Raw genomic sequence first — 14786 nt, forward strand, 5'->3', positions numbered from 1 at the left:
TTTTGTTTTCCCCCCACCCATGTTGTGCTTACTCAATGTCAACGATGCATTCAGTCTCATTCGGGTATCGAGTGGTGTTCCTGATGCCTGTGTTGCTCCCATACGCCAGAATCTCGCCTTCGTGTTTATGCCAAATTTTCATTATTTCCTCGAAAAACGAAACCAGAAGAAGAGGACCCCAAGGAAAAACAGCTGTTTGCTGATAAACGGTTTGCTGATAAACGGTTTGCTGATAAACGGTTTGCCCGCTTCTGCTGGTGGGCCCAACCGCTGCAGGGTTCCTCATTGTACAGACCGCGATCCACCATGGCGGCCTTGGTGTTCGCAAGAATTGCTTGTGTTCATGTCTCTTCATGTCATGTTGGAGACATTGACACCGGACGGGGGCACCATTGTTGGGTAGTACCCACCCGACGTCGGCTTGCCCTCAAAAGGACCGCACCTTTGGTTCGACATGAGTGCCCCAGGTTGGAAAATGCTTGGCAACATCGCCCCCTCAGGATCCCGCTTGACTCTGTCGTGGAGAGGGTCGTAGGTTGGCGTCATGTGCGGTACCAAGTTGTCCTGCGCGTGGCGGCTGTGGGTGAACATTTCCACGCCACCCCTGGAATCGCTCGTGTCGTAAATATGACCCGGATAATATTGGTATTCCTTCGTCGTCTCGATGGCTTTGGCGTCTTCTGGCGGCAGCATGGTTTCGAGTTCTGGATGGTGTCGTGTCGACCCGTAATGGGCGCTTCCCCGGGAGTCGAAGCCTCCCCCGTATCCGCTTCCGACCATCGCACCTGCGGACCCAAAGTCGGGACCGATGATTGAGTTAGTTGGGTATCCGGTGAAGCTCCCGCCCGAGCCTCCTGGCCCGCTGCTTGTGCTGGCGCGCCTCTCGCTCTGATAGTGCCCTGGCGACCGGCCACGCACAATCATCTTGGCCGACTTTCGATAGGCGACCCGTACATAGTTGTCCGGGCCTTGCGATCCTACATCGGCCCACAACTCAATCAGAAGGTGATAGTACTGTTGGGCAGCTCGCCTCTTCCCATTGTTTGCTGTAGCCTGCTTGAACTGGATGCGCTCAAATGTGTGTTCTGTCTGGTACGAGTCACCGCCACCTTGTTGACCAATGAATCCACCTGGGGCGTCATACCCGCCGAGTCTTGACGAACCTCCTATCCCGGTATCGTGGGAGTAGAGGCCGAGAGGATGCGACATCTGAGGATGTTTCGGGTGGAGGCGCACTTTGCCCGGTTTCTCGACGGGACCTTTGTCTCTTTTAGGCGTATGCTGTACGAGGTCGATAACGTGGGTATCGTTCTCAGCAACAACAGCAGAGATGGACATGGCGAAACCGAGAACTGAGTACGGTTGTGTCGAGCCTTGCGGTGTGAATTGTAGACCCTGACCAGGATAGTGCGGGGTCAGGCCGAAGGAGCAGATGCAAGAAAAGTAGTTCCTCCTGTAGCAGGTCCAGTCTCCTTCAGACTGGAAGAAGCCCTTGTCGATATTGCCTTGTATGTCAATCTTGACTTGCCCCATGTTTCCGTCAGTGTATTGGAGAATGCCGAGGGGGTTGATGCTGCCTAGTGGAGGCACGCTCGCCTGTGCCCTCGAGGAGGACGAAGGGTAGTGACCGGAGTCCATCCTCAGAGCCGTGGGCGCCGTGAAACCGGTAATGGGACTAGACGTTGGCGAGATGGGGTGACGGCGTAGAGCAGTTGGGTACGATGGAGATCTGGGCTGGTGCTCCGACACCCTCCTGAAGGATGGCGTCGCTGGAGAGTACTGGTCTCGAGTGCTGATGTGTGTGCCAGGATGGGGTAATGCTGTGGAGCGGTGGGCATGTGCCATACCCGTTGAAGAGGTGCTACTGTCAAGTAAGTCTGTGAGTTTGACCATGTCTTTCTATCTTGACAGCATAGGATCGATTCCATCTGGTAGCGTGTCGGAGAGGGGCAACAGTGTGCAACCTACTTTGAACCCAGGCGAGGCCTGACGACGTCCAGGCTGGGGTAGACGTGAGAGGTGGCTGGATGGTAGAAGCCGCCGTCAGCGGAGTACGGAGTGGTGTTGCTTATAGGTGGATTGAATAGGTTTAAGAGTGTCGACTGTTGTGGCGGGCCTTCGATCGTCGACAGAGAAGCATTGGCGTTGTGTTCGTATCTGATGTTCTCGTCAGCCCGAGTGGCTCCCCGAAAGAAGAGGCTTGTACAAAGCAAAAGGGTTGGAGCCTGGCACGACAACTGCTGTACCGCATCCGCATGCGAGACACAGTGTCAGTGCTACCAACTCGTCGTACTGCCAGCAGCGTGTTGCACAACGGCCAGCGGATACAGGATCGGGTCATGCGAGGACGCACAACCATCTCGCTGCGATAGGCGGGAACGCCTGCGGATTTCTAGTCGCACGTTGGTTGCCAGAAGGCAGCTACCCACGCCTGTCCATCCTTCGCCGCTGCAAAGATCAGATGCCCTTGTCTCTGCATACGTCTTTTCCGCGTCCAAGGCACGCCAAACTAGGACGCTGAGCCGAGAACCGATCAGAAGAGAAGAATTCGAGCCAAAGAAGTCTGGATCTTTAGTAGGGCTCGCAGAGCGAGGAGTACGATTGCCAAGTCGGTGGTGGAATTCTGACCAGGGCTCCAAGTGACTGGATACCCTGAAGAAAGCCATGACCGACCAGGCCTGCACACCGCAGCACCACGATCCTGCAGTCCCGAGAAAGAAGCAGAAGCCATGTCCTGGCAAGGACCGGGCAGGAGTCGAGATCAAAATCAAGGAGAAGTTTACATACCGCATGTCATTGCTCGAAGCTGCCTGCATGTCAAGGTAATCATAGCCTGTCGACGGTTCGAACTCCTGTTTGGATGGCAGCACTTGTTAGATCATAGCCTTTTCTTCTTTCTTGGAAGAATGAAGATGATGGGAATAAGAATGAGATCTCGCAAAGTGATCTGGATGCTGTGCCGTTGCTGGAGTAGTAGCCGAGGGGGAAGCTGTGTGGGTGTTGCGGGGGCGAGACGCCTCAGGCGTGATCCGCCACAGACAAGCGGACAGAGGGGACAAGTGAGTGACCTGCGGCGCAATCATGGGCGATAGTTAGCTGGGCGTGCCAAAGAGAGACATCTTCCCACAAGGAGGTAACATGCGATAAACTAGTTTGAGAATGAGGTAGAAGAGGGAGGGGGTGGGTGCTGGTATTGGGGTTGACCGGTCTGGGCCTGGTCGGTCTCGTTGAGCCCGACCGATGAGGAGCCACGGTGGATGCAGCGGCGGCAGAAGAACAACAGCAGCGGGAGCAGCAGCAGCAGCGGAGGGGGGAGAGGGAGACAGCAGTAGGGGAAGGGAGAGAGATAGAGAGAGAGACTGAGTGAAAGAAAGAGAGGCTAAGAGACACAGAGACAGACAGAGACAGAGTGAAAGAGAGTGAGAGGGACGGTGTGTGCGTGTGTGTGTGTACAGGTGCGTGTGGTGTGTGTATGTGTGTGGGCGAGTGAGAGTGAGAGTGAGAGTGAGAGAGCGTAAGAGAGAAAGAGAGAGGAGAAGAGGCAACATGGGAAAGACACGGTACAATCCAATACCATCAGGCACCACAGTGTACTTGCTTGCATGACTTGCAGATGAGCGAGCCTGCCGACAGGCCAAAGTGATAAGTCTTGCAGAGCAGACACACACTCATACACACACTTATCTGCATGCTCACATCTCCCTCTCAAGCTCACACGCCCGGCTGGCACACCTCACATCAACCCGGGAGTGAGCGAGTGAGTGATTCAATGAGTGCGAGGCACATCGATGCCCCCTCCCCAGCAGCGCGCCTTTTGAGTGTCGGGGGACAAGGCATTGATGGTGGTGGTGGTAGTACCAATCGTCTCCGAGTCTTATGTTCCTCGTCCCATCAGATGGGCCTATGGAAGTTCAAGGCCCCAAAGGAGAGCGACAGAGTGTGTGAGAGAGAGAGAGCAAGAAAACGAACAAAGCACAAAAGCATGCGACTGGAGCAATTGCATGCATGTTGGTTGTCCTCGAATGGGGGCCCAAATGTGCTCTGTTCTGCTGCATTGCTCTGCTCTCTTCCCTCAACCTTGTTCTTTTTTTTCCTTGCTTTTTTCTTCTTCCTCCTCTTGCTCTGTCTGGTCCGAATGCAATTCCAAGGGGAGGCAGGTGATTTGAGATGGCGAGAGGGAAGAAAAATGAGAAACAAGACGAACTCAAAGTGCCGTCGACGAATGTGTGCAAGGCAGGAGAGACATTGGAAAAAGCAATGAGAGCCAAATCGCGTACGCACCTTTTCGCAAAGCCTCACTCGGCCCGCTTCCTTGCCTGTCCGTACTTCGGGACAGGTTCAGGCCGTCGGGACGTGGCTAGGAACGTGGATCTGGGCGTGGACCAGCCCTCGACTCGCCCGCCCTTCCTTGCCTGCGCCACCCGTTGAAGGCGTTGTTGGTTTCTGCGCGTCTGTCTCGCTCGTCTTGTCCTGTGCGTAAAATGTCTTGTCTTGCAATGTCTCGTCTTGCCGATAATGCTAATTTGTGCCGGATCGTAATCGTAAATGTGCTGCTGATGAGCTAAGTAGCTGTGCAGCAGATCCGACCCCATCCGCCGACCGATGGACGGGTTCCTGGCCGATTTAATCAATCAAAGTTGATGAACATGCCGGTCCATTGTTGTTATTGTTGTTGGTATGTTGCAGCATCCGCCGCAATTGTTGCTCCAGCTGGTTTTTTTCGATTTCCGGGTACGGAGTATCCGTAGGGCACAGCGTCCGTTGTGATCCAATGTAAAGGAAATGGGAAGGGAAAGAAGGGAACGGAAGGGAAGAGGGCTCGGGAACGAAGCGTAAAAGTGACATTGCAGGGGGTTGTTATGGTTGTTCGATCAGGTAAGGCAGGCCAACCAGGATAGGAACATTGTATCCATAACGAGTTCCCCCCCCTCTTGGATAAGCCTGAAGGGAAGCAAGCGAGCCGCGAAAAAGGGAGGGATTTCGAAGGGAAGGAGGGGGCAGAAATAGGATGACGGATAACACGGTACCTTTGGTAGCTGTTGAGGATTCATACGACGGTCGTCCGTGCCGGCCACGAGGGGTGTCGTGCCGTAGTAGAGGGGCGGTGATCTGGTACTGATGCTGGCGCTGGTGCTAGTGCTGGCGCTGGAACAGCGCTCTCGTCGCCCCAGTTCCTCGATCCTCTGTTTCGACACCGCAACTGTCAGCACACAATGTTCCCATAACAAACATCCTGGCTCCATTTCCAACCAACCCAACCCAGCAATCCCACCAACACACCCGACAAACTCGTCCAATCCTCTTCCACTGACTTGCTTCTGTTGCCTTTCCCTCTCAGATATTCGGCAGGTACTGGCTTGATTTGCCGCGATGCTCGTCTTGTAGACTGTTCTGCCTCTTGGCTCGGCTCCAAGAATCGACTCGAAAGATACTCTTCCCAACACTCCACGCGGGCTCACGGGGCTTCAATACTCACCGGTTGACTCTCCAAGAGTGCCCCTGTCATGCCAAGGGTTTGCGTGCAGCTCTTTATCCTGCTTGACCTAGCCGATTCGAATCTGCCGTCAGCAACGGACCCAACTTGCGTTTCTGTCAGAAACAAACGTGGCCGTTTCTTTTTGACCCATGAGCGCATCTCCCACTGCTCCAGCATGATCGATCGATCGTGTTAGAGACACCGCCGTGGATCCACGGGTAGGGCAAGAACAGCATCGCGCCGTTACAGCTGTGCCGTAAACATTGACAAATCCTCTGCGCGGATTCCAAGACTGCCTTATGCAGCGCACATCAAGCTGCTGTCTTTCCCGCCTATCTGGTTGCGCATTCCTATTTGGAGATGGTCTGGCTGGGTCGTCCTCCTCCACACTAGGTGATCAACGGAGAGCGCGGTCTCACTTACTCGCAGGAAGAAGAGCACGACAGATTGCTATAGGTACCTGAAATGGAGTTAGTTCTCATTTATCTTTCAGCGACAGATTGTGCAGCTGCCTCATCAACAATGGTCAGCAAGCCAGCGATTGACCCCGTCCTCAATCAACGCGAATCAGGTTCTGACGCGGGGGAACCGGCAAGATGGGTCCTAGCCAACGAACCCCGGTGCAAATCGCCCTGAGTGGCAACCCACAACTTACGAAGAGGGAGCATCGCGCCAAAGAGACCTAGTGATAGTCCACGAGGGGGAAAGGAGGAAGAGTTGCGGTTTCCACTTACTATATGACGATTCTCTCGTGTTTCAACTTTTCGTGTTGATCAGATGTTAGACTGTTGTTGGCTAATGTCTTGTCTCTCCGAGTATCGGATAGGCTTTCGAAGTGAATTGTTGTAGGCCGTAATGCGAGGAAGGTGCAGTAACTCGAGCAATCGAAACCAGTAGCTTCTATTCGTTCTAAACAGATATCGAAGGAGTCTCTGTCCTGGAGATGTAGTTGTCTAAGTCGAAGAGTCTACGAGAGGCCCAAAAAAGTGCAGGATCGTGGAAGCAAGGTATCTATATACCCTCCCAGAGAAACCCCAGATGTGGCTGGCTCAGGATCGCACAGAAAGACAGAGATGAGTTGGAGGCTCCAACTGCGACTGACTGCTAGACACAGTTGCACAAACCAAGAAGCAGCAGACAGCTGGATTTCGCAAGCAGAGGTCCGGCTACTGTCCTAGGAGCCCAAGGTGTAATGGATACAATATACAATATCGGGGAGAGGTAGGGCGGGGGCCTCCGCGCGCGAGCAGCAAATGGGTTGTGCAGTCTCTGAGACAACGGCAAAAAGAGACATTCAGTCGTGCGGCACTGCGGAGAGCTCCCAGAAGCCCCGGTTGACTTTTCGAAAAGACGTGCTTTTCCTGCCTTTGGTGCTTCCTTTGCTAGAATACGATTACAGGTGTGTGAACCGAATGCGCAGGGTAGGAAAACTTCCCATCGCCAAGCCGTCAAGCAAAGGTAACGGGAGCCGGCTAGGGCCAAAGTCGAGGTATTTTGGTCAGGGGGGTGGGAGTCTGTACAACTCGACTTTGCTGCTGGCCAAGCTTCTCAATGGCCCAGGTCCGTGGGGCTATTCAGGCAAGCAAGTCTTTGTGGCCGTGTCTAAGGGTGCAATCAAGGTGGAATGATGCTATACCGCTCATCAATCCGCGAGCTGACAAGCGCTCAAGCCTGATGGCTAGAGACTCTTAGCACAAGCAACGTTTCCATCGCCATAGTCTGCCTGTACATGATACAACAGATGGATTCAGGCTTAGATCAAGGCGCCTTCTTCGAACCAAGGAGCGGAGGATCTACTGACCTGCATCGGCGTGTAGCCGGGTCAGTCGAGGTCGTTCGGTTGGTGAGCGGAAGACGACGCCTTCCAAGCCTCGCTGAGCTTTCCTTCCATGCAGCAATTCTGCACCTACCCGTTGATCAAGGGCCTGGATGAAACGCCACAAACAACCCCTTCAGATAGGGAAAGGATTTGCCCTTGGCGACGAGGAGGGCTATCAGCGGCAGCTTGCAGTCGTCGTGAAAGGAGATGGGCGTTTAGCGGACAATCCCGGCCATTGAGATCCAGGTGTTGGGATGACGTCCAGAGTTGACCGACACCCTGCGTTAAGTGCCGTTGGATTGGTTGAAACAAGTTGATAGTAGCGAATTCGTTGCGGAGGAGCTCTGACCTCGTGTCATCGGAACAATTGTATGCAGCCAGAGAACTTCAAGTCTAGGCTGACGACGATGGTGGAGGCAGCCTCACGTCTTCTACAGCCACACCAAAGACACGTTTGGCAAAAGTCGTGGTCTTGTTGAAGATCCACCACGTAGCTTTCGGCCCTAAAGCCGCCCATGCGACCCAGCATCCTTTGGTGGCTTGTCTATGAGCACAACGCTCGAGCTGCCGCAGAATCGGTCCTGATGAACCATGATCAGACTCGACTTGTAGAGACGTGTCTCGGCCGGCAGAGACAGGCTCGCCACATGACACGTGCGATGAGAATAGGGTTTCGCCTTAACCTGGTTGACAGCTTGCCATCGGACCATTTCTCTCCACGGCGCTGTGTTCTTAGGTTGTCCGCGCTTACTTTGACTAGCGGCTTGAGTGACCGTACGAATACTGAACGCCTCTCCGAGGCTGGCAAGACCGAACTCATCATCCATGGAGCCGAAGCATGACAATGCAGGATTAGAACAAACTTGAGCCGTGCCTCTTCGTAAGGATCCAATGGGATGTCGCAATACCCGAGAATGGGAGAAAAGCAGGCAATGCTAATTCCAAACTGACCCAAAGATGGTACGGACCGGCCAATCTTTTGCCTGAGGTCGTCAATTCTAGTGTCGGGAAGATAGGCTCTGCACCTCGTGTTCAAAAGTGCAGACTCAATTTAGGCCAATGCGTTAGCTGACCAAGTCGTTTGTGCAGGTTCCCGCTGACTAGTCCAGAAAGATCTAGACAATTGTACCTGATGCGCGCGCCACCATACATGAGGCATGGAACCAACTTCAATGTTTCAGAAGTCTGATTTCCGGGTCTTTTTGGGCCACCGGACTGGCCGGTTGACTTATGGCCTGATATCCGCTGGAGGGAGAATCAGTCCAGCAGGGCAGGGTTTGCATGTTGGACACTTTGCTGTACACGGCCAGAGCCACGGCCAGCACTCGTGAGACGAAGCTTGACCAAACGAAAGCTGATGGTCGAGGCTAATTAGTAAGTAGCTGGTCGAGGATGATCCAGTCACGTCGGATCGGGCCGCTCGAATTTGAGTGTGGCCGTTTCTTTGGCTCGTTTCAACGCCGTCGCCGCTGCTGCCGCTTCTACTGCTACTGCTGTTGCTACTACCGACGGGACGGCAGATGTGTGAGGGGGCGCTGACGATTGCTCTGTCGTGTCCAGCAGCATGTCATCGACATGTAAATCATAATGCAGCCCCCCCCCCCCCCGAATTGAGTGTAGCTTAATTCTCCAGCAGCATGTGCCGGATTCTTCGTCGTCGCCTGCGAGATGGAAGTATGAAAGGCACCATTTCCCCATGTTTCTTCCTTTGCCTGCTTCCAGAGATCAGATCTTGTGTGATGTGACGTATCACGGACACCAGGGTCCTCTCAGTGATGGGCAGACACCGGCTGAGTAGCAGAAGATTTGACGGCGGACTTGTTGCAGTAAAGAAAGATGTTGCTGTTGTTGTTGCTAATGGTCTGGCATGTACAAGGCCATAACAGGGGTTTCGGCGAGGGTGGTGACACAAGGAAGTGCCGGAAAATTTGGAGAATCGCGGGAATAGAATATACTGCAATTAGAGGCTAGGCGGGATGCAAGACTCTGTTCCAAGAATGGTGTCTAGACGTCGTTGGTGTGCGTCTGCGGATTGATGCGATGCGCCTTTGGGGCATCCAGGCTATGTCGCAACTTTGTCAAGCATTCGACCTGGATAGGATCAGACCCCGTATCTAGAGGCTACAACAAACGCACAAGTTGAACATTTGGGGGTTGGAATGAATCGAATACAGGGCTGGCGAGCGATCCATCGTCTGAGAGGCGAGTGGAACGAGCTGAGGGCGGCATAAATATTGCATTGTCGTCTATCCATAGGTTTCTTGCTTCGGCTTGACGAGCAGGCCCAGATACCTAGGTACCGATACGTATGCACAAAGCAGCTGTCGGTACGGAGTATTATGAATGCTTTCCTCGTTCAGGGGGACGACGTTGACTTGCTCCTAGGTGCCTTGTTGGAGATGATGAGCGCCATAGCTCGAGCAATCAATGAAATGCTGTACAGTGGTCAGCAAGGAGCCATGCATTTCAAGCCCCTCGAGCAAAGGAGGAAACAAACATGTAGGTACATGCGGTGTGGTGTGGCCGGCGGGCGTGGTCGAGGACCAGTCGTTGACCAAGGTGGTCAAGAGAGCTTGCACTGTCTGGGGTTGGTGATGAGGTGAGAAATGATGGCGGGAATTGGGATGGAGCTGACAGTACTGGAAAGGAAGGCTCTCACACGGTACGGTGTAGAAGTGGAGCACTCAGGTGAATGTACCGATAGTCAAGTGGGTCTTCCAATTGGCTAGCGGGAGAGTGCCTCATTTACACGGCCCAGCCTGCATATCATCGACCTACACACGCCTACCTTACCTAAGGTACCCCATACCTACCTACCTAGTCTTCATCTTCACAACTGCAATATGTAAGGTAATATGATATGTGGTACGACACAATGCTGAGGTGGCATTGGGCTTCCATTGTCTACGACCTCTACCCGTACCTTACTCTTTGATCTCCGGTACGCCGAGTCGCCGACCAACATTGACTAAGCCCGGTAGACCTGACGCAGGCTGCCTGCCGGAACGAGCTGCTTCCTACCTACTTACCTTGAAGTACTATACTGCTCGCACACTGTGCCTTCCTGTGCCTCCGGCCCTATGAGGTAAAGGCAGGTAGGTACTCACACCCACGCCCTTGGTACATACATCTAAACTCTGCTTCTTGACTTGGAAGTTCCCCCAAGCTCTCAGACATCGTCTTCTTCACCTCACCTTACAGAAAAGCTCAACGAGATATCTGCTTGCCGTGGCTACCGCTGAATCTGTTTCTGGGCCTCATCCGATCCCTTGGCTCTCCTTTGCCTCGCTGCATCTCTCGCTGGCACTACCTCCCCGAGGCTCTTTCACCGACTCTTGAAAGGCACATTTACTCCTTAGCCATGCGGCATCGCGCCGCCATCGGCCCTCTCTTCTCCCTTCGTTTCGTGTTTCTGGCCTTTTTCTGGCTCTTGCCTTGCTACACCAGTCTGAGTACCTTGTGCACGAATCTCTCAAGCCTCCTTCTGCACTGATACTTGTCCGGAAACATTGTTTTTGCTGGACAAACACCCACCCCTTGGAGGCCGCAAAAACGCAAACCATGGCAACTGTGCCGTTCAGAACCTAGAACAGGTCTGGTACCATGTCTTCGTCAGATTTCAGACAAGTTGAATCAATGCGACTGGTGTCGCTCCATTTTCCAACACTTTCGTAGCCTAAGCCGGCCATCAACTCCAACATACAGATATCACAGCTATGTGACTCACCAGCCAGCAGATATCTCAAAACGAGGACTATGTTTTCATACTTTCGACAAGAGCAGCTACCCATACAGCATGTCTATTGAGAGTCCGGGTCATGGCCATGGCCATGGCCATGGCCATACAGCATGATTATTAACCGGACCGTGTCCCGAACCCGCCCCATGTACTACTTTGTACCTCTAGGGCCTTTCTGGTACCATACGACGGCTTGCCACATGTTCTCTCTTTCGGTGTCATTATTGCCAAGTTATCTTGGGATAAGCTATGCCTCCGGATCACAATCTATCGCTGACTATTCGGGTCAGGCGTCCTGCTGCTGGTATCAACCCTACTTCTTCCCGGCCCAACATCCCAGGAATGTCTCGCAGGGCGGCCTACAGGACGACAGGAGAGCCAAACGGATCGTCTCTCTTACATATCCGGCCATCAACCCTTGCAAAGCAATAAGTATACACGGACCACTTCGACAATGTGACAGCAGCTACGGCGACTGTGAGGGACCGGGTCCTTTTCATCATCGGACACTCGGTAACAAAGAAGCAAGTATGCAGAGAGAGCTATCAAAAGGTTATGGCTCTGCTCCCCGGTCCCGCAGAAATCTCCCGCTATATGTGGCGTACGCACCGCAGACTCGACAGGGTGTGCATTTCCAATGAGGCTTCTATCAGCAGGCTTTCTTGCCTGGATATGTACGAGACCTGTACAGAGGCGGGAGAAGACAAGGTGGAACAAAACCTGAAAGGAGTGACTACGTGACAGCGGCCTATCACTTCTCGTCTCATTCGACGCGGGCATCTAGGGTCTTGACTTGGCTTATAATGAGCCACCCCCGTCTCTCTACGGATTGCGACAGAAGGACCCGGTATGCTGGTTGCCTCGCGAAATTATCAAAAAGGCGGTCAAGAAAGAAATTTCCAGCTCTTGTTCTACGACGGGCAATCTCGTCAGCTCCAACCCCTCGATGCTCACTTTCCGATGTTCTCGCTGTCTTCGCGGAACTCGTCTCTCGCGCAAGGTCAACCCGGCAAGCGTAAGCTCCTAGTTGAAAGAGCGGGTTGGCCAAGGCGCCGTGAGACTACCGGCCTGGGTTTCTTTGCGCCATTCCAACGACAGGAAATGCTCTGTGACCTGGAGCCTAGGCCTCGTGACTACCGAGCATGCCATACCCCCTGCCGTTGCAGGACTGTACCCCTCGAGGCAGCAAAATTCATTCCAGGTGACACAAGAGGGCTTTAGCCGAAAGGGCTTCCACATCATGACAATATGGCAGTCGAAAAGAGAAAAGGAACTGGCAGTCTTAGGGAAGATATCCAGAATAACACACTCAGGATCCGATCGCTGTCTTTCGGTCTCGAGTGCCAGGCTCGTTCCGAAAAGCGCCAGCGTATCGCTCAAGACACCAGATTTGGTTGAGTCGTAGGTGGCATAGGCGAATCTTTGGGGGCCGATAACTCACATGTCGCAGATCGGATAGTGGTTGTTACGACCATGGTTGTTACGAGGCTACAAGGGGCACATGAGCATTCACCTTGGAGCCATTGCCTCGGGATCGTCACGACATCATGGGCTGTAACTGCGCATCTACCGAAAAGCCCCTCCTCGATGACCCCCTTACGAACAGGGTTTTCATCATGTTGCCTTTGACGTCGAATCTGGCCAATGTTGGAACACAGATTTCCGAATTTGTTCGCTTTCTCCTTCCAGATTGGGACTGTCAATCTCGAATTGTCAAACGTATAAGACCCCGTCAGCAAGCCTTTTTGCCACCAAGCGCCACCTCATGTTTCGTCTCCATGACCGGGCCCCTGACCATGTTGTGTAAGGCTTCTTACCTCCCCGCTGAAGGCCTCCTTCACAACACAAAAGGGTGATTGGTAAAGGATCAGGAGCGGTCGATCACCCAGGTTACCCGCCCCGGTTGCCCTCGGGCATCCCTGAAGACCGTCCCAGACTATCCGCAAATCTCCATCTGCGGGCTAGCAGCATGCTCCTGACCTGCCTGACGTCTTAAGCGTACAAGAGTACGGAGTACCAGAGTCTAATATGTCGCGCCATTGGCAAAAGTCAACGACGAACACCGTGTGCATCCGAGACGCACGTTGTTCAGCAGGCCAGTTTCAGGCCCGCCTGTCAGGAGCCTGCCAAGGGCTTTTGTGGATGCAACGTTGGACGGGCCCTTAATGATAGATCCATGGATCCATCGGCTACCGGGCCCTTTGGATGTCGAAGCAAGCTCTGCCACGCTTTTGACGTGGCTTACCTGGCTGGGGTATCATAACAACTCTGGCTTCGTACGCCAACATCTGGGTCTAAGGGAAGGCCTAGCCCTCGATGAGGTCAAAATGATGCGATATCTTCAACGGGCTGCTGACTCGTGATTGTGATAGCCCAATAGGATGACGTGAGGAAAGTCAATCGATAGAGCCAGCTGTGCGGCTACCCGATCTTCAAGGCGCGTAGCAAAAAGAGAGACCACTTTGCCCGGCTACCACGATGTTCCTAATAGGGACCCATCACTGATTCGAGACAGTCGTTGACAGCAACAGCTGAAAAGACAAGACAGGCAGCCTATTTCAAGCCCTGGATAGGCCCAAGAAGGTCACACAAACACTATCTAGCCACGAGGGCGGATTTGGCGAATATGATGAGTTGTGATATGGCGGCTTCTTGCATCGAGACTGCCATAACGAGCCAGTCCCAGATAAGAGGATGGTTCGAGGTTCAATGGTTCTAGGTATCGCCATCCATCCGTCGGTGCTGGTGGCGTCCATGACATGCATTGCTCACCAGTCACGCCCCGCATTAGAGTGAATGCTCCATGGACAGATGCTAGGCAATAATCTCTCCTCTTGGAATTCTCTGTTGAAACATTACACGAAATAGGGGTGACACAAAGCTGGCGGACGCAGTCTTAAACTCTAAGGTGCTGTTAGGTCTAGCGGCAGTCGAGTTTGCCAGGCGAGGACCTTTTCCTCACATTACTCTATAGTAAAAAGTGATGGACAGAGACAATAAAAGTTGATTGGGAGACGAAGGGGGGGCCCAGAAGCCCGTCAGTCGGGCCGTAGAGGTTGTTGTTGTTTTGTGGAAGGGGGCCCGAGTCAATTTCATTCCTGTAAGTCAAGGTAGTACCTTACTTCAGGTCTGAGGTATCGGAAGTGGGTCAAGCCACAAGGTCGTGGATTGTCAATTGTTCAGGACCTGCCGAGCCGTCGACCGGCAGAGCGGGTCATGCCCGTGTCCGGGCCGGGGCACCTTCTTCGCACATCCGAACGCTCAGACCATGCGTTTGCCCCAAGGGGGAAAGGTCCTGCTCTGGCGTGCTCTGCCCTTGCCGCCCGACTCATTCAGTGATTCAGCACGCACTGAGCAAGGGCACTTGGGAGTCTGGGATTTGGAAGTCCGTGTAAAACCGGGACTCACCTCAGGCTGAGAGTCGCTGGACGCCTGGAGTGGAGGGGAAAGCAGCGTATTAGCGCTCGTGGGCGGATCCAGTTGGCAACTGGCGGAAGCTGACAAACAACGAAAACGAGGCGCATGAGGGGTGCTTAGGTGCTGCTTCTCTCCCATTTGCAGCATGACGTTTGTAACGTTTCCCCCCCTTCCAAGCCACGCTACGGCCCTTATTCGATCCTAAAAAAGCTACTACCTAATTAGGGCATCAATCAATTCTTTGGTGAGCAACACCTGGCACCGGGGAAAGCGATGCAATGACTCTGCCGTTCTCACCTCGCTCTGCAGCTTACTGTGTATGCTTGCTGACTGAC

The 14786-nt window shown here is 53.5% G+C and overlaps 4 protein-coding genes across 4 annotated transcripts; 1 reads left to right on the top strand and 3 right to left on the bottom strand.

Moving 5' to 3' along the window:
• Positions 1-351: 351 nt before the first annotated feature.
• On the bottom strand, positions 352-2792 carry CTAM01_02827 (NDT80/PhoG like DNA-binding family protein; the record flags this gene model as incomplete). Its single annotated transcript, XM_060518865.1, has 3 exons — positions 352-1864; positions 1969-2157; positions 2788-2792. The coding sequence occupies 3 exons, from the start codon at positions 2790-2792 to the stop codon at positions 352-354; spliced, it is 1707 nt and encodes a 568-aa protein (XP_060386668.1).
• A 300-nt stretch (positions 2793-3092) lies between these two features.
• Positions 3093-3548, bottom strand: CTAM01_02828 (uncharacterized protein; the record flags this gene model as incomplete). Its single annotated transcript, XM_060518866.1, has 1 exon — positions 3093-3548. The coding sequence occupies one exon, from the start codon at positions 3546-3548 to the stop codon at positions 3093-3095; it is 456 nt and encodes a 151-aa protein (XP_060386669.1).
• A 790-nt stretch (positions 3549-4338) lies between these two features.
• Positions 4339-5653, bottom strand: CTAM01_02829 (uncharacterized protein; the record flags this gene model as incomplete). The annotated part of the gene is made up of 4 exons (XM_060518867.1): positions 4339-4470; positions 5028-5200; positions 5477-5543; positions 5624-5653. The coding sequence occupies 4 exons, from the start codon at positions 5651-5653 to the stop codon at positions 4339-4341; spliced, it is 402 nt and encodes a 133-aa protein (XP_060386670.1).
• Positions 5654-11589: 5936 nt separating this feature from the next.
• On the top strand, positions 11590-12053 carry CTAM01_02830 (uncharacterized protein; the record flags this gene model as incomplete). The annotated part of the gene is made up of 2 exons (XM_060518868.1): positions 11590-11763; positions 11820-12053. The coding sequence occupies 2 exons, from the start codon at positions 11590-11592 to the stop codon at positions 12051-12053; spliced, it is 408 nt and encodes a 135-aa protein (XP_060386671.1).
• Between the last annotated feature and the right edge of the window lie 2733 nt (positions 12054-14786).

Source organism: Colletotrichum tamarilloi, assembly GCF_030869305.1.
Source record: "Colletotrichum tamarilloi strain Tom-12 chromosome Unknown Scaffold_6.1, whole genome shotgun sequence".
Lineage (NCBI taxonomy): Eukaryota > Fungi > Ascomycota > Sordariomycetes > Glomerellales > Glomerellaceae > Colletotrichum > Colletotrichum tamarilloi.